General features: G+C 46.9%; 2 protein-coding genes across 2 annotated transcripts; both read left to right on the top strand.

Moving 5' to 3' along the window:
- Positions 1 to 1,035: 1,035 nt before the first annotated feature.
- Positions 1,036 to 6,743, top strand: LOC308160862 (leucine-rich repeat LGI family member 2-like; the record flags this gene model as incomplete). Its single annotated transcript, XM_080534795.1, has 10 exons — positions 1,036 to 1,217; positions 1,576 to 1,647; positions 2,166 to 2,237; positions 2,453 to 2,524; positions 3,071 to 3,142; positions 3,748 to 3,917; positions 4,080 to 4,244; positions 4,737 to 4,927; positions 5,603 to 5,949; positions 6,446 to 6,743. The coding sequence occupies 10 exons, from the start codon at positions 1,036 to 1,038 to the stop codon at positions 6,741 to 6,743; spliced, it is 1,641 nt and encodes a 546-aa protein (XP_080390921.1).
- Positions 6,744 to 11,355: 4,612 nt separating this feature from the next.
- On the top strand, positions 11,356 to 21,581 carry ccdc149b (coiled-coil domain containing 149b; the record flags this gene model as incomplete). The annotated part of the gene is made up of 13 exons (XM_080534796.1): positions 11,356 to 11,433; positions 13,415 to 13,576; positions 13,926 to 13,964; positions 14,889 to 14,996; positions 15,133 to 15,249; positions 15,512 to 15,684; positions 16,129 to 16,201; positions 16,932 to 17,016; positions 17,759 to 17,906; positions 18,110 to 18,186; positions 20,235 to 20,372; positions 20,626 to 20,766; positions 21,340 to 21,581. The coding sequence occupies exons 1-13, from the start codon at positions 11,383 to 11,385 to the stop codon at positions 21,579 to 21,581; spliced, it is 1,554 nt and encodes a 517-aa protein (XP_080390922.1). The 5' UTR covers positions 11,356 to 11,382.
- Positions 21,582 to 23,163: the final 1,582 nt, after the last annotated feature.

Genomic DNA, 23,163 nt, shown 5'->3' on the forward strand with positions numbered 1-23,163 from the left:
CCCTGCTCACAGGGTATGTCTCCTGAAACCAGCTGGGCCTCTGGTGTTGACAGTGTAAGAGAATAGGTAATTGTTGTTGTTGTTGTTGTCTTCTTGGCCCTGTGGGTCATATGAATGTTTAATAAATGCATCACTCTCCTCACTCCTTCACTATAACTGTGTGTGTGTGTGTGTGTGTGTGTGTGTGTGTGTGTGTGTGTGTGTGTGTGTGTGTGTGTGTGTGTGTGTGTGTGTGTGTGTGTGCGTGCGTGCGTCTGTGTCTGTCTCTGTGTCTGTGTCTGTGTGTGTGTACAAGCTCGCCTGGGGGTTTACACAGTCACGATTGAATACTGTGCATTCTTCAGTTGCTTTCAATATGATTACTTAATGGAATGGCAGTACAGTTCAGAGCAGATAGTCCCTGGCAAGGTTGCAGTTTGTGAACGCCCGCCCACGGCACCCCCTCCCCGCCGCCGGCTGTCTGGCGCTGTCCGCGGTGCTGAACACACATTTCCGTCGGAAACTTATCGAATGCAGGTTTACGTCAACTCGTCGTTTTTCTTTTTTTTTAAGACTTGGCTTTTCCCTTGATCACCGAAATAATCATATAATAATAATATAATAATAAAATAATTTGTATAGCACTTTTCCTGCAAACGTTGCAGCTCAAAGTGCTTTTAAATCATTATATTTCATTTAATCATTTGGCTATTTTAAAGGCAATATTAAAAAGATGGGTTTTTAGTCTTGACTTGAAAATATTTGCTGAGGTTGCGTCCCCAATGGACAATGAACGGGTATCATTAACAAAAGTTTTTTTTCTAAAATTTTTTAACATTTAAATTCACTCGACAGGGAATTTTAGCCTTTCGGATGCTGAGTTAGAGTCAGTACATCGTAGATAAAGTCGCCGGCGTAACGGAGAGGAATCTGCAGAGGAAAGTGCTGGAGTCAGTATTTCCACTGTACTGCGTCTGTCGGCTCGGAGCGGTCAGGGAGGCAGTCTGCGTCGAAGTCCGTCCCTGCATGTTTGTCATAACATTTTCAATAACAGACATGTCTGCCACGAAGCATCGTGTGTCTCTGGCCGGTCTGTTGGTGCTGTTCCTGGGTCTAACGTCGGTTCAATCCAAGCGGATTTTCAAATGTCCTTCAGGATGCTCGTGTTCGAAGGAATCCATTATCTGCGTCGGAGCGACACAGATTCCGCGCACGATCCCGAATGACATCAACTCTTTGTGAGTATAGGCCTATAGGTGTTCTTGTCTTTATTAAACATCCCGCACAGTTATCTTGATATTTACCTACCACATGGGGACATGATCATCAAAGGTAGGATCTCAAAGACATGACTTTAGTTTGGAACAATTTCAAGGTGACAGCTTTTGGCCATTAGTTTCTGTCGAGGGATGGAGCAAACCTTGGCAGATTAGTAGTGTAACTGAGATGTTACTTTGTCAATGATAATGTATTGTGTGTGTGTGTGTGTGTGTATCTGTTTGTGTGTGTGTGTGTGTGTGTGTGTGTGTGTGTTTGTGTGTGTGTGTGTGTTTGTATATGTATGTGTGTGTGTGTGTTTTTGTGTTTCTACTACAGGAGCATTGTAAATGGATCCTTGTCAGAAATCACGGAGGCCATGTTCTCCCTCATGCCTTCTCTCCAGCTCCTGTGAGTAAACCCTCTTTTACCTTCGGCTCAAATAAGTGTAAGTAGGGGCGACAGGCGGGGTTCCAATGCGGGTCTCCCACACGGAAGACCCAAGTGTCTACCACTAGGCCAAGGGGACATCCTCAAGGTGCGAGTGAAACTCCTGAGTTGACATGTCTCAGACGGGCCTACAGGGCCTCAACATGGATCACTACCACCTCCGCTACATACTCTGTTTGACTGTGTACACCGTGAGAGGAGTGGAGGGGGTGGAGAGGTGAAGGAGAGGTTCTCTGGGAAGAGAAGGGTGGAGGGGATGGGTGGAGATAGAAGAGAGGTTCCCTGGGGACAGAGGGGTGGAGTGGTGGAGCTGGAGGAGAGTGATAATTTAACTATGACTGTTACATAGACAACCTATCTGACTAAAGTACACCCACACACACACACACACACACACAGGCTTTTAGGTCCATTATTGACAAATCAATATGTTTTTGTGTGTGTGTGTCTGTGTGTGTGTGTGTGTGTGTTCTCTACAGGCTACTCAATTCCAATTCCCTGACGACCATCAAAGATGATGCCTTCTCGGGCCTTCCTCATCTGGAGTACCTGTGAGTGTGTGTGTGTGTGTATGTGTGTGTGTGTATGCGTGTGTGTGTGTGTGTATGTGTGTGTGTGTGTGTGTGTGTGAGTGTGTGGTTCATATTGTTCTATGTGTGTGAGTGGTCCATGTAGAGATATTGGTTGTGTGTGTGTGTCTGTGTGTGTGTGCGTACTGTGTGTGTGTTGCGGCCCCAACCAAACCTCTGCCCTCTCTCCCTCCCAGCTTCATTGAGGGCAACAAGATAGAGACTCTGTCCAGGAACGCCCTACGAGGCCTCAGGGATATCACACACCTGTAAGTTTCATGCCATCTCCACCTCCTCTTCTCCCACTCTCAGCCAGGGGAGGCTGGCGGAGGTAGAAATCAGAGGACGGCCTCATTGTAATGCGTGGAAGGGTATGAGGAATGGTATCAAACACACGTGATACCATTCCATTGATACCATTCCTCATTCCGTTACAGGCATGACATTGAGCCCGTCCTCCGATTTCTACCTCCGCCAGCCTCCCCTGGCGTCAGCGGTATTCGGCCCCGGCCTGTTACTCTGAAGTTCACACTAGTCCCCTATGACATCATGAACGATTTGAGTCGGATGCAGAGTCATGTGGGCAGGTCTCAGGTCTAAATATAGCTGTGCATCATCATCATCATCATCATCTCTCCTCTTACTACACAGACCCTGTAATGGCATGTTGTTTCTCTCTCACTCTCTCTCTCTCTCTCTCTGTTTCTCTCCTCTCCTCTCTCTCTCTCTTCCTCTCTCTCTCTGTCTCTTCCTCTCTCTCACTCTCCTTCTCCACCGCCTTCCCCCCTCCCTCCCCCTCCCTCCCTCTCTCCCAGGTCCCTGGCCAATAACCAGATGGTGTACCTGCCGAGGAGTCTGTTCTTTGATCTGGACTCTCTGCTGGAGCTGTGAGTAAGCAACCAGACCCCCAGAGTGGCTCTACTGCACGGTGCTTTCAGAGGCGCATTTGATTCGCACTGCAGTGTGTCCGGGATGGGAGGTCTCGGTTCAGACTATTGACTCACTTATTGACTCACTTATTATTATTATTATTATTATTATAATTTGAGCTATTTTTAGGAGAGCCACAGCAAGGGGTGTGTGAAGACTTATACAAACAGGTCTTCTCTGTTTTTAATTTTTCATAAATGACTGACATATATATATATATATATATATATAAAAAAAAGAAATAAAATAGAAATATTGTTCACTTTGAAAGTGTCCAATAGGGTGATTTAATGTATTTTGATTGCAGGCTCTGAAGCAACAAAATATACTGTATTCCACAGTATATAATATGACTCTATACAATGTGTGTAGTGTTGAGGTCCATTCTGTGATTCTGCAGGGATCTGTTCTATAGTTCTAGTTCCGTGGTTCTTGTTCTGTGGTTCTAGTCCTGTGGTTCTAGTTCCTTAGTTCTAATTCCATGGTTCTAGTCCTATGGTTCTATTTCTGTGGCTTTTGTTCTGTGGTTCTAGTTTTGTGGTTCTGCTCTGTGGTTCTGTAGGGACCTGCGAGGTAACGCGTTCCAGTGTGACTGCGACAACAAGTGGCTGATGACGTGGCTGAGGAACACCAACGCCACCGTGTCGGATGTCTACTGCTCTGGCCCCGCCCACATGAAGGGCAAACGCCTTAACGACCTCCCCATGGCCCCTGGGGAGTGCATCTCCACAGGTACCCCCCCCCCCCACCCCCACACCCCGCCTCCACAGGTACCTCTCTTTACCTTACCCCCTCCCCCCCACACACACACCAACTTAACCCAAGTCCAGTAAATGTGTTCAGTGACTAAACTGTGTGTGTGTGTGCCTCATCTCGTCTGCCCCCCCACCCCAGACTTCATCCGACATCAGTCCATCCCCGCCCAGTCCCTGTCAACGGACGTCTTCTCCTACAAGGAGGACATCTACGTTGCCATGGCAGCTCCCAACACCAACAGCTGCGCGGTCATGGAGTGGGACCACATCGAGATGAAGTTCAGGCCCTTCGACAACATCACAGGTTAGCAACTCCTCTTTCTCTTCATACAATAGGTGGATTGTAAACAATTTTTCTGAGTGGTAATGTGGGCTAACGTGTGCTAATGGGTGCTAACGAGTGCTGACATGTGCTAATGTGTGCTAACATGTGCTAACGTGCACTAAGGGGTAATGACGAGCGCTGATGTGTGGTAGTGATGAGAGGTAATGACAGAGAGAACACACACACACAGAGGCACAAGGTAAAACCAGGCTTCTGCTGGTAAGTTTATTCGATAACAACGGTTACATTTTACATTTTTGGCATTCAGCAGACGCCTTTATCCAAAGCGACTTCCAACCAATACATTGACTGAAGTGAATCATCTATCCAGAAGTTATAGCAGGAAAAAGTAATCTATGTACAGGCCTGGGGCCGTTGGCAGTCGTTGTGCTAGAAGAAGGAATAATATTATTATTATTTTTATTTTTTTAGTCACAACACTACCAATGATTCCTGTTCCTCCCTCTACAGGGAAGTCTGTGGTTGGCTGTAAGTCTGTCCTGATCGACACCCACGTGCTGGTGGTGGTGACCCAGCTGTTCGGAGGTTCCCACGTGTACAAATTTGACGAGCAGCAGAACAAGTTCACCAAGTTCCAGACCATGCAGATGATCAACATCTCCAAGCCCAACGACATCGAGGTGTTCCAGATCTCCGGGGAGGTGCGGCCTCACTAAATAACATGGATTTATTAAATTACACTATCATGTCACGGTGAACTGTAAGGTTGTTTAGGAAAGGAACATCAAATGTATTATTGTTATTGCTACTACATAACTCAGGGTTCTCCCCAGGGTTTCTGAACAGCGTGGCGGTTATCAAAAACGGTTTATTCATGTCAAAATGAGCAAAAAAGACCAGCTGCAGTGCTGAATTCACTTAGGAAAAATCAATAAAGCTTTCACTTGCGCTTTTCTAACAACGATGTCATTGGTGAGAGATCAAAGATATTTACAAAACTCTACTATCATAACTAATTATATTGTTTAATTCGCCTTGAGATTTGCATAGTGACGCTGCCAAGTTCACAGCATGGCGCAGCGCCACTCTTACATTCATTGGGGACAAAACATGATAACTCTGAGCTCCACCTCACGAAATAGCATGGGTATATCAAATGCATCATTAATGTAGGGTGAACTTGGTTGCTTAGAAATGAACATAATGGACCGGTTTCACAGACAAGGCTTAAGCCTAATCCCAGACTAAAAAGCATCTTCAATGGAGATTTTACATTGAAAGTGTGATTTAGTCCAGGACTCTGCCTCAAGCCGACCCCAAATGTATCATCATCATTACTACTACGTCGCCACAAGCTCCTCCTCCTCCTCCCTCAGTGGTACCTGGTGATCGTCGACAGCTCCAAGGCCGGCCTGTCCACCCTCTACAAGTGGATCGACCAGCCCGACCGCAACGAGACGGGCTTCTACTCCTACCAGTACCTCCACGAGTGGTTCCGGGACACGGACGCAGAGTTCGTCGAGCTGGACGGGAAGCCCCACCTCCTGTTGGCCAGCCGCTCGCAGGCGCCGGTGGTGTACCAGTGGAACAAGGCCAGCCTGAAGTTCATGCTGCACGGGGAGATCCCTGGTGTGGATGACGTCGTGGCCATCAAGGCCTTCAACATCGGGGAGGAGCTCTACCTCGCCATGACCTGCTACATCGGAGACTCCAAGCTCCTCAGGTAGACTCTCTCTCTCTCTACCTTCTCTCTCTCTCTCTACCTCTCTACCTCTCTGCCTCTCTCTCTCTACCTCTCTCTCTCTACCTCTCTGCCTCTCTCTCTTTGCCGCTTTCTGTCTGTCTGTCTGTCTGTCAGTCTGTCTGCGTCTCTCTCAATGAGCCCAATGAGATCCCCATAGGTCAGTTGTGGCCCTAGCTATATAGACATAGCGGTATGGAGCCACTCACCAGAGTAGGTTTCCTAGGTAACCTTTTATTCACTGTAGAGAAGAGAGAAACCGACCAGTAATAGGTACGTTGGTTGGTTCAAAGTAGCAGAGAGGTGCTGTACTGTGTGTGTCCTTTAGGGGGAGCAGTAGACAGGTCAGAGAGGTCTTATACTGTGTGTGTGTCCTTTAGGGGAAGCAGTAGGCAGGTCAGAGAGGTGTTATACTGTGTGTGTCCTTTAGGGGGAGCAGTTTGTAGCAGTGAGGTGCTGTACTGTGTGTGTCCTTCAGGTGGGGCAGTAAGCAGGTGACCGAGGTGCAAGCGATGCCCTCCAGAGGAGCCATGGTGATGCAGCCGTTCTCCTTCAGACAGAGGCTGTACCTGGCCCTGGGCAGTGACTACTCCTTCACACAGATCTACCTGTGGGACGCGGACGACAGCGTCTTCGTCAAGTTCAAGGACGTCTACGTCCAGTCACCCCGCTCCTTCACCGTGGTCACGACGGACCGCCGCGACTTCCTCCTCGCCTCCAGCTTCAAGGGGAAGACCACCGTGTTCGAACACGTCATCGTCGACCTGAGCCTATGAGAAGACGAGAGCTTGGAGGAGCTCAGCCTGTGAGAGCCAAGGGCTTTGAGCTGAGCCTATGAGAGCCAAGAGATCTAAGGCTGGTAAATGCTAAGGGATGCTTGGGACGACCGCTAGACACGGATGCCAACCCATTGAAGATGATATTTAAAAGGGTAAAAGTAAGGGTTAGGTTTAGATTAATCTTAGGTTAGGTTAGGTTAGGGTTAGTTTAGGTTAGGTTAGGTTAGAGTTAGGATTAGGGTTAGATTAAGTTTAGGTTAGGGTTATGTTAAGGTTAGGTTAGGTTTGGTTAGGTTTGGTTATGGTAAGTTTAAGATATGGGTAGGGGTTAGGGTTAAGGTTAGGATTTAGGGTAAGAGTGAAGGGTCGTCCCAAGGACCCCACTTAGCATCTACCCTTCTAGCTGAGCGGGTCACTGATACATCAACCTACGACAGAGTGAAGATCTCTATCAGTTATTGTCTGTCTGTTCATGAGCAACTCTGTACGCAGCATCAATTATATCGTAGTGTCTTGAATATTGTTTGCAATAATAGCCTAGATTGAGACAGGAAGCCGAAAGCAGCAAGTCTCTCTCATATACTATGCATATTTTGTCTATATCTGTTTGAGATTGTTTACATGTCATTAATATTGAATGCAATGATAGCTGTAGACCAGGGGAGGCTGGTGGAGGTGGAAATCGGAGGACAGACTCATTGAAATGTAGGGAACAGAATCAGGTGTCGGAACGGAATAATGATATCATGCAAGGGACGGAATGAGGCATGGTATAAAACCCATTCCTCGCTCCATTCCATGCATTACGATGAGTCCGTCCTCCGATTTCTACCTCCACCGGCCTCCCCTGCTGTAGATCAGTGAAACGGTTTGAATCTGTTATTTAATTTGAAACCAAAGTAATCAAATCAAAGCAATGACAACATGTATGTACTATTAGCCCGCATGACGAATTATAGCTGCTGCGACCATGTGACTGACAGTGACTACACACACAGACAGACACATACACACACAGACAGACACAGACACACACAACCGCACACACACACACACACACACACACACACACACACACACACACACACACACACACATAACACACACACACCTTGCAACAAACAATCCTGATACCCTGTATTGATCATATAAGATGTGACTATGGATAACTTTGGCTGGCCGCCAGGGAACGTCAATAAGCTAGTCTGAATACCTATGCAAGAGAAATGACGAATATCTTTCTATATATCAAGTGTCGCTGTGCTCTGTTATAACGCTACTATGCTGAATATAACCTCACTCGCAGGCTCTTACGCACAGTGCATATTAGCCTGGAATAACAACGACTCAAACCTGGCCTTAGTCGGAGTGAATTTACTGGGTAAAGTATTTGTTGCTATTATTTGGTTTTGGCCAATCACACAGCTGCGAGGCGGAGCTCCGGATCAGAAACGTGTGGTGTGCAAGCACTAGGGGGGAAGGGCTGCGGGGGATGATTGACGCGAGGTAAAGCCAATAGCTATGCGCCGTCCGTTTTCGACGATCTTCCTCTTCGGCTGAATGAAGGCCGAGTTTGACGTGTTGGTCCGTCAGACTGTCTGGGAATGAGACTATGCTGAGTAAGATCGTTGCTGTACTATATTAGTACAGGGAGCCAGAGGCGACAGGCCTATACGCACGTTATTAATATAGTCTTCATTATGACTTGCATAAGCCCGTCCTCCGATTTCTACCTCCACCAGCCTCCCCTGGCAACCACGTGTGTGTTCCCGACATCCTGACAAATCTGTAGAAGGAGCATCCATCCAGCCACACACTGTGTGTTTCTCTCTCTCTCTCTCTCTCTCTCTCTCTCTCTCTCTCTCTCTCTCTCTCTCTCTCTCTCTCTCTCTATGTGTCTCTGCCTCTCTCTCTCTCTTTCTCACCCTCAGTCCTCCCTCCCCCCCCCTCTCTCTCTCCCTCTCTCTCTCTCTCTCTCTCTCTCTATCCCTCACTCCCTCCTCAAGTAGAATGTATAATGATGAATGTAGATAGTTTATATTATACTATATTATAACGTTTTTACAGTTTTGTTGTTGCTGTTGTTTCATTTGGTTTGTTTGCACATAACCTTATGAAGCATCATTTTCTGTTTGCCAATAGAATGCAATTAAAATAAAACAGTCTGACTGTAAAAGTGTTTACTTGTCATTATTCTACACAGGCTACAGTGGTGCTCACTGTGTGTGTGTGTGTGTGTGTGTGTGTGTGTGTGTGTGAGTGTGTGTGTGTGTGTGTGTGTGTGTGTGTGTGTGTGTGTGTGTGCGTGCGTGTGTGTACTGTGTACGTGTGTGTGTGCGCAACAGAGACAGAATGCTCCACATCACTCTGTGTGCGTGTGTCTGCAAAGACAGCACATATTAAGTCCCGTCAGCGCCCTTCACAGAGGACAGAGGACACCCCTGCAGAGGGACGCAGCCTCTAAACACAGCTGCATAGGAACATGGTCGATGCTAATATAAGTGGGATGCTTGCTTGGCACGACACTAACTTTAACCGTTTTAAATCTAAACTTCCAAGGAGCGACGTCAGAGTCTGGTCATCCCATTTAGCATATTATATCTAACTATATATATACTGTAGTTTATAAGAGGAGGAACATAATATGCTACCATGACGACACAGTGTGAGTGAGTGCTGCTGCCATAGTCTACTGTAGAATGTCATTTCAATATTCCTGGTTAGGAATCAAATGATGATAATTCTGATGTGATGTGAGATTTGTATTTGATTCTTTTTATTTTGTATTATTTTATGTTTGTGATTTGCAATTCAAATGTTGTATAATATGTGTGTTTTGCTGATTGGTGTGTTTTTGTTGTTTGTTCTAAAATAAGAAAATGCCATGACACACACACACACACACACACACACACACACACATTTTAATCATTTATTTCTGTCCACATAGAAACAAGTATACAAGGACACAAATACTGAAGGCACAGATGGGATGCATTCACAAACAGACATGGACAATGTCTTTCACATACAACAGGACAAGACTCACGGGTACAAGTAACACCGTCTCCGCCATATTTGGCGGCTGCCAATAATCGCAGAGACAGAGCAATACTTGCTGAGCCTTTTTGCTTCTCCCTTGGACATTCCCAGTAGACGTAGTCCTCTGACAACCAATCTGTGCACATGTCCAAGACTGCCAAATATAAAGATTAATAGCGTACACCTATAGCCTAGCTCTGAGATGGTGTCTACAAGCTGCTGGTATTTCATGACCTTAGTCATGAAGGCTTCCTCTAGGCTTATATCAAAGGTGCATGCTACCTCTAATACAGACACCTCTCTGGACTCTTCATTAACAACAACAACATCTGGTGTGTTAGCAGACAACTGTGAAAAGTGACATTGGTCATTACAGAAATTGAACATGGATGCATTGACACGAGCATGTGTATACATTTTCACTGTAGCTGGGAAGTGGAGTGATATGTCCTTTACTATTAGGCTCACAATTCTGTCATGACGTGCTATATACATTCCCTTATAAACATAGCAGCCATTCAAGATATGTGAAAGTGTTTCTGTAACCTGTTCTGTGGTGTGGTGCAAGCAATGAGGAACCTGAGTGGAGGGAAACCAAATAGAGAGGTTGAGTCTGGTAGGAAGGACTTGTAATCTGGCCTTGGTTGTGAATATGACAATGTCCTCATCGAGTGCAGTGTTTTTTAGAAAAGAATGGGAAACAGAGTGATCAGCTGTGGGAAGACATGCCAGTTTTCCCTGGAGTTTCAGACCAGTCCAGTGTTGTTGTTGTTGATGTTGATGAAGGTCCATGAGAGTCCGTCTGGCCCCTCTAGATGTTAGCTGGTGGCTCTGTCCAGCAAAGGAGGCTGTTGCCCTGACCTGTGTGAGAGGGTCAGATATACAGTTCTCTGAGACCCGAACAGTCTCAGAGTCAGACCGCACCCACTCCAGGGACACCCCGGCTCGGACACAGAGGTCATTCAGGTCTGGCCAATCAGACCAGACTCCAAAACCAGCGGAATGAGTGTCCAATTTTCCGCTGGGTTTCCTCTTGAACCCAAGGAGCACCTGTGCGCACAGTGAGCTGAAGTGCGCCGCCGTGTGTTTGAACTTGGACACTGCATGATGTTGTTGCGGCGAAAGGCGAGCAGAGGTTTTTAGGTAGAATTAATCGCATTCAACGGCTATGCTATTACAAGAGGACATTATGCACGTTGTGAAGGTGATCGCGGGCGTCGCTTCAAGTTCAACTGCCTACAAACAACACGGATGACGTTTCGCTCGCCACTGACAAGTGAGACGGAAGTGAATTATAAAAAACATGGGACGCAACGGGTGCGTTCGAGACGGAGAAACGCCTGTGCGCATGAACAGATCTCAACAACTCCGGATGGGTGTTAAAGCATCGCATAGACCGCATCCGAACCATCCAACGATGTGCTTAATCTGCGCAGGGGCGCGCAGGATTGTGCGTTGGAAAAAACGCGCTGCGAGTCTTCCTGAGTTGAATGATTGAATCCATCGAGGTGAAATCAGACGCAGTGATGCTTCCATGCCCTGTGATACAAACGGCGATCAACGACAACATTGTAACGCTGCGACACCGGGCGACATGCACACTGCGAGACGAAGCGAGAGCGACTGGCAGGGGCTGGTCAACGAGGTGAGCGACGATCCACCCTGGAAGACATGGGGACAGAACAGTAGGCGACAGATCCAATGCGACATTGTTGAGTGTTGTTGTGCAAGCCAAACGTTGCATTATTGCTTAGTTATTCCCATATAAAATATGTCACCAATGCATTTTTATCCTTGCATTGCATGTCACGCAAAGTGCTCCTGCGTCACCATAAATAATGCTTTAATTCCAAGACTTTCCCGAAAATAATAGTCCACATCGACTTTGAAATAATGTGTCGCTGGCCACTATCAACGGTGGGAATATTTATTGTGGGCAATGTTTGTTTTTATATCTCGGATATTGTTAAACTATTCGTGACGTTAGAATTATAAGGTTCTATCTCCATTTTTTGTCAAAATTGAGTTTTTTTTTACATAATCTGATTCATTAGGTGTTTATTAATGCCTATGTGGTGTTATTTTAAACATGTTGACATTTTTGAGTTAGTAATTCATAAAATACAAAGGTTTCATCTCACAAAACATAATGTAAAAACGTTGACGCTCAATATCTCTGAACTACCCTAAACGGAGATAGAACCTTATCATTCTAAACGGAGATAGAACCTTATCATTCTAAACGGAGATAGAACCTTATCATTCTAAACGGAGATAGAACCCTTATCATTCTAAACGGAGATAGAACCTTCTCATTCTAAGCTCACGTATTGCACAGCCTGTCCCGGGACCAGCCCAAAGCAGCACACGCTGGTAACCTTTCTGTCTAAGACAGGAACATCGCTGTGACGCTGTCATCTCCTGTGTGCGTCACGTGACGCATGGTCGCGATGGCTGTGGATTACTGCCGTTAAATACGATTATAATAAGGGCAGGCTGGTGGGTTGGATGGTCGTCAGAGTGTATGAACTGTGTTCGTCTCTCTGCTTCTCAACCATTGGAATGTCCTTTGAATGTCTTTCTGTATTTATGACACGTTTTCCTGCAAAGGGAAACAGTCTACCTACTTCCTTCAGGTAAATGAGGAAGTTAAAACCCCCCAAGGTATGCAACTGTAGCTATAGGTAAAGTAGCCCTGCCTCAATTCTTGAGGATGTCCTGATGTACCTAATGGTACACGCTTCTGTCTTCCCTGTGGTAGACCTGGGTTCAAACCCCTCCTGTGATACAAAAGTGTCTTAGGTCGAGGTCGACTGTCATGCCTCTGACGCACTTGTCTGTCATCTTATTCATGAAGCAACCAAGTTTGATAACGAGTAGAATCAGTGTAAATGCTGAGGTCGAATTATATATTATGTTGTGACCATGTGACTGACAGTGACTTCAGAGTACACACACACACACACACACACACACACACACACACACACACACACGCACACACACACACACACACACACACACACACACACACACAGACACATACAGACACACACAGACACACACAGACACAGACAGACAGACAGACAGACACACACACACACACACACACACACACATGATAAGACATTTAAAAGCACAGCATGAATAGTGCCGCTGATCCTGAATAAGGCCTTGGTACAATCACACTGATCCATGTGTTCAGATCCTGGAGAATACGCCTGAGGCCTAGCTCATCCTATCTAATGTGTGTGTGTGTGTGTGTGTGTGTGTGTGTGTGCGTGTGTGTGTGTGTGTGTGCGAGAGACGTGTGTGTGTGTGTGTGTGTGTGACGTGTGTGTGTGTGTGTGTGTGTGTGTGTGTGTGTTTGTGTGTTCGAGTGTGAGAGAGAGAAATATCCGGGTCCTTTGCCCTTGGAGATCCAAATAAAGTTTCTCTATCTCTTTCTCCCTCTCTCCCTCTCTCTCTCTCTCTCTCTCTCTCCCTCTCTCTCTCTCTCTCTCTCTTTCTCCCTCTCTCCCTCTCTCTCTCTCTCTCTCCCTCTCTCTCTCTCTCTCTCTCTCTCTCTCTCCCTTCATCTATCCCTCTCTCCCTTCATCTATCCCTCTCTCCCTCCCTCCCTCTAGTTGGTGGTGTGCAAGCGGAAGCTGGAGAGTAAGAAGGAGGCGTTGTTGATCCTGTCCAAGGAGCTGGACAGCTGTCAGCAGGAAAGGGAACAGTACCAGCTGATGGCCAATCAGCTGCGAGAACGACACCAGGGGCTCAAGAAGAAGTACAGAGAGCTCATGGTAAGGCCAGGATACACACACACACACACACACACACACACACACACACACACACACACACACACACACACACACACACCTTATTCATTGAATACATTCATAAAATCAGGTATACTTGTAGTGTTTGCTTGGGCCTGCTTGGAGTCCCAGGTGGGCGGGGCTTGCACTCTTTTTAGACCACTCCACTGGTTCCATTGCGCCAGGCGAACTCAAACGAGCACAGATTAGTATTTTTAAACGATTTGAAATACTATCTGAGCCCAGGTCTGCGTTGTACAGACATGTATAACTGAGGCCTCACCCAGGCGTTGGAGGACGACCCCAACGTGACCTTGTTTCTCATTCCCAGGACGGAGACCCCACTCTGCCACCGGAGAAACGCAACCAGGTTTGACCTTTGACCTTGTTTCTCTTTTTTTTTCTGAGTGGGCCAGTCCACTCATATTTTTCATTGTATTGGACAGATATAGTGAACACAGACAGGAAAGTAAGGAGAGAGGGCAAGTCAGCAGGGCATGTGCCGGATTCAAACCCATGCCAACAAGGGCATATGTGTGCACTGTAGACCGCGGTGCTAGACCACAGGACCACCCCAGGCCATGATCTTGCTCCTCTTAACCCTTAACTTGAAGTGAAGGACTGATAGTGAGCGTCGAAGCCCAAGTCTTCGATTGCCAGAGGGAATGTAGAATAGTTAGTGTACAAGTTTTGATTGCAATCTCATAGAACAACGATCTGTCTAAAAATACTATGTGCTACGCACGTAGGAGATTAGATAAGCTGACTCCTCGAAGTCTTTAAATTGTTGTGAGAACAATTTATACCATTCCGACACCCGGCGGTGGTTTCAATATCTAAATATCTTTTATCAAATGGGGAACACTTCTGGCAAGTTATAACAGCAAAAGTAAACAGTGTTTTCCACAGGAACATCAGCTGGGTGTGGTGCTTGCGGTGTGACATCATTAACATCCCCATACCAACTGTAATGAGCTGATTGACTATTTGGCTGAGTTTTTGTGGAACGTTATTAAAAATACACAACAAAATACTGAAAAGAAACATCACACGATAATGAAAATTACATAAAAATACTACTCATAAAACACACATTAAAATAAGATCAAACATGACTACATGAGGTTGAAGTAACAGTGTTGAGGTTGTGGTAACAGAGTTGAGGTTGTAGTAACAGAGTTGATGTTGTAGTAACAGAGGTGATGTTGTAGTAACAGAGTTGAGGTTGTAGTAACAGAGTTGATGTTGTAGTAACAGAGATGATGTTGCTGTGGTCTCCCCTCCCCTCCTCTAGGTGAGTCTGTGCCAGCTGCTGAGAGACTCCAGAGAGAGGAGCAAGCAGCTGTCAGAGGAGGTGAAAGAGCTGAACCAGAGGCTGGCCGAGGCACAAGGAGATAACAAGGTACCATTCTGACCCCTTCTGACCCACTCTGACCCACTCCAACCTACTCTAACCACCTCACAACACAAAGAATCAGCACTACTACTATCAGAGACCTTATGTTCCCCCCTGCCCCCCCCCCCCCCCCTCCCCCCAGCTCCTGAGGATGACCATCGCGAGGCAGAGGCTGGGGGACGAGGAGGTGGGGGCCAGACACTTCCCCGCCCACGAGAGAGTGGACCTGGTGATGCAGCTGGAGACGGCACGGGAGCAGGTGAGGGAGGGAGGGAGGCAGAGGGGGAGGGAGAGGGGGAGGAGGGTGGGAGTGTGTGTGTGTGCATACGTGAGTCTGTGTCTGTGTTTGTGTGTGTGTGTGTTTTAGCTTTCGCTATGTTTGGGTTGACCAGGTTTCACTTTGTGTCTGTGTGTGTGTGTGTGTGTGTGTGTGTGTGCGTGTGTGTGTGTGCGTGTCCGTGTGTGTGTGTGTGTGTGTGTGTGTGTGTGTGTGTGCGCGCGTGTCCGTGTGTGTGTGTTAGAACGAGGAGCTGGAGCAGAGCCTGAGGTCGCTGACAGACGAGCTACAGGATGTGAGGTCAGAGCGTGACGTGTTCCAGGAGAAGGCTCAGCGCCTCAACAGAGAGATGAACCACATCCTGGGAGGACCCGGGAGCCGCATCCTCGACGTGGACGCTCTCTGCATGGAGAACAGGTGTGTGCGTGTGTGTGTGTGTGTGTGTGTGTGCGTGTGCGTGCATGTGCGTGCGTGTGTCTGTTTGCGTGTGTTTGTCTGTGTGTGTGTGTGTTTGTGTGTGTGTGTTTGTGCGTGTGTGTGTCTGTGTGTGTGTGTGTGTGTCTGTTTGCGTGTGTTTGTCTGTGTGTGTGTGTGTTTGTGTGTGTGTGTGTGTGTGCGTGTGCGTGCATGTGCGTGCGGGTGTCTGTTTGCGTGTGAGTGTGTGTGTGTGTTTGTGTGTTTGTGTGCGTGTGTGTTTGTGTGTGTTCGTGCGAGTGCGTGCGTGTGTCTGTTTGTGTGTGTGTGTCTGTGTGTGTGTGTGTGCGTGTGTACACATGTACAGTGTGTGTGTGTGTGTGTGTGTGTGTGTCTTAAAAAATTTGAAGTTTTAACGTTGAGACAACGTTGTTTTTTTCTTTCCAGATATTTACATGAGCGGTTCAAACAGCTGCAGGAGGAGGTCAGCATGCTTAAGACCAACGTTCTGAAGTACAAGGTAGAGTACGAGGTTTTATTTAACCGTTATTTATCCAGGTTTAGTCTCATTGAGATAAAAATCTATTTTTCAAGAGAGACCTGGTCCAAGACAGCAGCCAACGAAAGCAATATTTCAGACAATTCACATCAACAGCGATGACACACCAGCATCACAAATCAAATTACAGACGCAGACGCACTTACATTACAAACTGGTTACCATTCATAACACAATAATAAATAAAAAAAGAATTAGACCTAGACCGTAAAAAGGTTTGCATTATAGACACACATACAATCCATTTCACACCCAAAAATACAATACAGTCATAAATAAAAATCTATAATATGTACCACCACAAGAGATTGTACATGTACATCAACCAACCTTTTAAACTAAGTTAAATTATACTTGTATTATAAACAATGTACAAGGTAAAACAATCACACACACACACACGCACACACACGATAAGACATTTAAAAGCACAGCATGAATAGTGCCGCTGATCCTGAATAAGGCCTTGGTACAATCACACTGATCCATGTGTTCAGATCCTGGAGAATACGCCTGAGGCCTAGCTCATCCTATCTAATGTGTGTGTGTGTGTGTGTGTGTGTGTGTGTGACGTGTGTGTGTGTGACGTGTGTGTGTGTGACGTGTGTGTGTGACGTGTGTGTGACGTGTGTGTGTGACGTGTGTGTGACGTGTGTGTGTGACGTGTGTGTGTGTGTGTGTGTGTGTGTAGAGTGCTCTGGAGAGCAGGAAGAATGCCAGACTGTGTGGTAAAGCTAACAGCAGTGCTCTGACGGGGGTTCTGTCGGCTAAACAAGGTAATTACCACGTCATATGTTATAACAAGGTAATTATCATGTTATGATGGTTGAAGGTTGGCCTTTGGGTCCTATCTAAGGGTCCAAACAAGGTTCTGAACATCCTACGTGTGTGTGTGTGTGTCTGTGTGTTTGTCTGTGTCTGTGTGTGTCTTTGTGTGTGTATGTGTCTGGTCTTTGTGTGTTTCTCTGTCGGTCTCGTGTGTGTTTGTCTGCGTGTGTGTGTGTCTGTGTCTGTGCGTGTCTGTCTATGTGTGTGTCTGGCTGTGTCTGTGTGTGTGTGTCTCTCTCTGTGTGTGTCTCTCTCTGTGTGTGTCTCTCTGTGTGTGTCTCTCTCTGTGTGTCTCTCTCTGTGTGTGTCTCTCTCTGTGTGTGTCTCTCTGTGTGTGTCTCTCTCTGTGTGTCTCTCTCTGTGTGTGTCTCTCTGTGTGTCTCTCTCTGTGTGTGTCTCTCTCTGTGTGTCTCTCTGTGTGTGTCTCTGTGTGTGTCTCTCTCTGTGTGTCTCTCTCTGTGTGTGTCTCTCTGTGTGTCTCTCTCTGTGTGTGTCTCTCTCTGTGTGTCTCTCTCTGTGTGTCTCTCTGTGTGTGTCTCTCTCTGTGTGTCTCTCTCTGTGTGTGTCTCTCTGTGTGTGTCTCTCTCTGTGTGTGTCTCTCTGTGTGTGTCTCTCTCTGTGTGCGTCTCTCTGTGTGTGTCTCTGTGTGTGTGTGTCTCTGTGTGTGTGTGTGTGTGTCTCTGTGTGCAGTGCAGGAGTTGTTGCTGTCAGAGGACAGTGGCTGCAGCCTGCCCGTCACCTCTCAGTCCATCTGGGACCTGAAGTCTCTGGCCTCGGCCCTGCTGGAAACTATCCACGAGAAGAACCTGCTGGTCCAACACCAGCGCCAGACCAACAGGTACGCTGCTTCCTGTCACATGACCATGAGGTATGCTGCTTCCTGTCACATGACGTCATTAGACCAACAGGTACGCTGCTTCCTGTCAAATATCACATGACACGGTATCATATTGTAAATATAATGTATGTGCTGCTTTCTCTGTGTGTGTGTGTGTGTGTGTGTGTGTGTGTGTGTGTGTGTGCGTGTGTGCGCGTGTGTAGGATCCTGGGGAACAGAGTGGCGGAGCTGGAGCAGAAACTGAAGACTCTAGAAGTGTCCGGACTCTGGAGCCTCCCAGGTAGCACACACACACACACACACACACACACACACACCCACACACACACACACACACACACACACACACACACACACACACACACACACACACGTGTGCACTATACACTGGACTGTTACTGGTTCAATTTCTACCAAGGGTGGGGCCAGTTCACTTTCAATTGAGGAAATCAATTCAGATTACAATTCAACGATTGGAGTTAGGCACTCATTTTAAAAGTATTAAAATAAGAGTAAACGGTTTTTACATTGAGCTTTAAATATACAAATCCTTTCCTGATTTGACTGAATGGAATTGTCCCCATGCCTCGGTTCTCATTATCCTACCTGCTGTTTCTTACTCCTGTCTCAGGTGTCTCAGGGGGAGATGTTAATTAACTTTATCTCTGAACCCCATCTCCTCCTTCCTCCCCCTCTCTTCCTTCCTCCCCCTCTCTTCCTCTCTCCCCCCTCTCTTCCTCTCTCCCCCTTTCCCCCTTTCCCCCTCTCTTCCTCTCTCCCCCCTCTCTTCCTCTCTTGCTACCTGGAGGCCTCACCTACCATGTATCTCTGGGCCTGTCTGCTAGTAGGTGTCCTCTCTGCCTACAGTCTCTTCTCTCTGCTCAGCATGCTAGGCTACGCTACGCACTAGGCTGCACAATGTAAACGCAGCTGGAGACGGTTGTCGACACGTCAGACCGGCAGTTAATTAAATCGGAAATGGGCTGTTTGGCCCCGAGGTTAACCATGTCTTCCAGTGGTCTGTTCAAATATTTGGAGTGATTGACTTGTATTTACCAGATATAGTCACCTGTTTGGGCTCTCTGATACAATCGTAACATTACTGCCTGTCTCCAAGGTCAGTCTCTCCGGTGTTTACGCTCTGCAGTTTAATGACGTGTGGACTTTTATAGGGTAGTGTTGGTTGGTTATGTGGTGTTTTATGGCCCCACAGAGTAGTCAACATCACACACACACACACACACACACACACACACACACACACACACACACACACACACACACAGTGAGTGCGGTGTGACATGCCATGTTGTTATTGCTGACACGTTTACCACAGGCTGTGACAACCTTCATAGTGGTGTCATAAACATATATAATATGTATATATAATAACTTATATATAGGGATGGGAATTGATAAGGTGTTATCGATACCGATGCCATTATCGATTCCTGATACATTTTCTGTGGGGAAAGAATTGGCCTACAGGTTTTCAGTGTCAACAACTGTTTTCTATCTCTTGAGTCTCTGAACACAGTGTAGAAGGTTTGCCTAATAACATTTGAACATGTTAAAATGAATTACAATGCTGCTTTTCTTAAATGGATATAACTTGAAAAATCGAAAACTGACTCATAAAATAAACAATTGTTCTTTAGAAAAATAGGCATGTATACCTAGTAACATTTGAATAAATTACAATTACTCATTTTCAAATGGGAATAAGCTTGAACCAAATATAAAATTTAACTGGCACATAAAATGAACTCTTCTTCTTTAGAATTTAGAAGGTGTGTCTAAAACAGGATCATGTGAAGACTGATCTGCAGTATCATTATGCTATACATACTGATAATATTAAACTATGCATTTTACATATTAAAATATATTTTCAGTTGGCATTAATTGGAAGAGTAACTTCATTTGTTTGTCACATTTTAAATAGATAACATGCTACTTTATCAGATTTCTCAAACACAGTTTGCAAATGTATACCAGGTGTTGCAGCATAGCCTGAGCGCTTGAATACTGTTCTTGTTGCGACTACCGGTAAATAAAAACGTTACACTCCCATACTACACTGTAGAGTTTGACGCATGAGTTTTTGCAATGCCCAACTGTCAGACAAACATGCTGGCATTGATCAAAGGAATCAATAACCTTGGAGGTGTACGATTCCGAAGGATCTAACAGTTTCAAACTGAGTTTGTTACCAATTTTCAACCCCCATCCCTATTGTTATGACTCCACTATGAAGGCTGTGTCATGTTGTTATAACACCTTTATGGCACCACTATGAAGACTACATGACACGTTGTTCTGTGACAGGAGGCAGAGATGCCATCATCTTGACTGAAGCTCAGCCGCCTATTGGTCCAGAGGGACAGGAAGTATCACCCACGGAGCAGGAAGTTCGCCTCGTTGACTCTTCTGCTACAGGTGAATGGACACAGCGTCTCAAACCAGGTGTGTAGAACGCTGCACGTTGAGCATTGGAACATTCCTCTTTCTCATCACAGTAGATGAGTAGTTATTTGATCAGTTTAATATATATATATTTTTAATGTATTTATTGATTTTTTCGGTATTCCATATATACCTATAGATGTATCGTGTACCGGTAGTATGGAGCGAAACAAACAGTCCTTTATTATTCGTGATGAGTAGTGTGTCGCTGCTGGTCAGTATTGCACTGTAACATTCCCAGTTCTGACCCCAGATGGTGAGATCGATGACGGCGCAGAAGATGACGCAGGATTGGCTGACAGGAGTGGATGCCCCGCCCCTGTGGACCATGAAGTTACTCTGTCACCCAGCGTGCTAGAAGGAAAGGAGGGCAGAGAGGAGGACGAGGACGAAGGCAGAGAGGAGGAGGAGGAGGAGGAGGAGGAGGAGGAGAAAGACAGAGAGGAGCAGGAGGAGAAGGAGAAGGACGAGGGCAGAGAGGGGGAGGAGGAGGAGGAGGAGGAGAAAGACAGAGAGGAGCAAGAGGAGGAGGAGGAGGAGGAGGAGGAGGAAGAGGGCAGAGAGAAGGAGAAGAGCAGAGCGGAGGAGAAAGACAGAGAGGAGGAGGAGGAGGAGGGCAGAGAGGAGGAGAAGAGCAGAGAGGAGGAGAAAGACAGAGGGGAGCAGAAGGAGGAGAAGGGCAGAGTGGAGGAGGGCAGGAAGGAGGAGAAGAGCAGAGAGGAGCAGCAGGAGGAGGAGGGAGAGGAGGAGGAGGAGGAGGAGGGCAGAGAGGAGGAGAAGGGCAGGGAGGAAGGTGTTAGTGTGTCAGGAGGAGAGGAGGGCAAAGATGTTGATGATTGTCAGATCGCTGACCAATCACAGAGCACAAAAGGGGTCACCTTCCTGCCCAGGCAGCAATCAGGGGAGACTGGAGGCGGGACTCCCTGCCCTTCTTCAGAGCCAAAAATGGACATGCCCCGCCCCTCAGACATCGACCACCTATCAGGACCTTCTGTCAGCTCAGACCCGGCCCAGGGGGCATGTGATTGGTCTGATGACGACACAGCTCCAGAAGGAGACCTCGCCTGCCCATTATCAAGCCTCGCCCACCTGGAGGACGGCCAATCAGAACTGTCAGAAGACGTGGAAGGAGGTGTTGAGGGACTGACCAATGAGGAGTCTGCTCTCCTCTCCTCTAGCCAAAGCCCCTCCCACAGAGGAGGACCTTAGTTAGAACCTTGGATCAGGGGGGTATTCCATCAACGTCGCTAAAGGAAAATCCAGGCTTTTTAAAAATATATCTCCTGAGACTTATCAAAATAAACCCAGATTATTATTTTTTTGTGAAACTTCAAGTCAACATAAGCCTGGATTTTCCTTCAGCGACGTTGATGGATTACCCCCCCTGATCAACACAGGGAAAACACTAATTCACACTACAGAGCCAAGCCAAACTGAGCTGAGCCAAGCCGAGCTAAACTGAACTGCTTACACATCCACCGTAGAGGCTGAAACAGGGCTTCAAAGGACTGTGTAGAACGACCCTATCAGATCCAGCCCTGTGTGGTCCAGCTCGGCCCTGTACTGCGTAAAGAAGGCCCTAACTGGGATCCTCAGGATGGTCCTGTATTGAGTAAAGGCCCTAACTGGGATCCTCAGGGTGGTCCTGTACTGGGTAAAGGCCCTAACTGGGATCCTCAGGATGGTCATGTACTGAGTAAAGAAGGCCTTAACTGGGATCCTCAGGATGGTCATGTACTGAGTAAAGGCCCTAACTGGGATCCTCAGGATGGTCCTGTACTGAGTAAAGAAGGCCCTAACTGGGATCCTCAGGATGGTCCTGTACTGGGTAAAGGCCCTAACTGGGATCCTCAGCATGGTCATGTACTGAGTAAAGGCCCTAACTGGGATCCTCAGCATGGTCATGTACTGGGTAAAGGCCCTAACTGGGATCTTCAGCATGGTCATGTACTGGGTAAAGGCCCTAACTGGGATCCTCAGGATGGTCCTGTGCTGAGTAAAGGCCCTAACTGGGATCCTCAGGATGGTCATGTACTGAGTAAAGGCCCTAACTGGGATCCTCAGGGTGGTCATGTACTGGGTAAAGGCCCTAACTGGGATCCTCAGCATGGTCCTGTACTGAGTAAAGGCCCTAACTGGGATCCTCAGAATGGTCCTGTACTGAGTAAAGGCCCTAACTGGGATCCTCAGGGTGGTCATGTACTGGGTAAAGGCCCTAACTGGGATCCTCAGGGTGGTCCTGTACTGAGTAAAGGCCCTAACTGGGATCCTCAGGATGGTCCTGTACTGAGTAAAGAAGGCCCTAACTGGGATCCTCAGGATGGCCCGATCAGCTGTACAATACATCGTGGTGCTTCCTTCTCTTCCCCCCTCCCTCTCTTCCTGTCAGTCTGCTTATGTAGACACACAACAAACCTCCAGGAGGCTAAACGCTAACAAATGCTAACAAACCTCATACATCATCAACTGCAGAATGTCAACATAAACGGAAACACGTCGCCCCAAAGTCAACAAAGTTTGCTAGCTAGATATTTACAGTATATGAAGTTTACCTGTATACTTAATTTAATCTGGTATTCACAGTTACTTAGCAACCGCTTCGACTCTCTGTTGGCAATCAACTGCAGTCGCTGCCGGTCTCCGAGGGTGACGAGTGTTTACACGTTTACTTTTTGCAGTTTGACCTCCATGGCGTGTTCACAGTCCTTTGTGTGCTCTGCGTCAGAGGACGTCACGTGGCCCGAGGAGAGGCACTCGAGTCGAGACACAGATAGTTTTCATTATTTCTCTA

This window comes from Nansenia antarctica (genome assembly GCF_963989245.1).
Source record: "Nansenia antarctica genome assembly, chromosome: 6".
Taxonomy (NCBI): Eukaryota; Metazoa; Chordata; class Actinopteri; order Argentiniformes; family Microstomatidae; genus Nansenia; species Nansenia antarctica.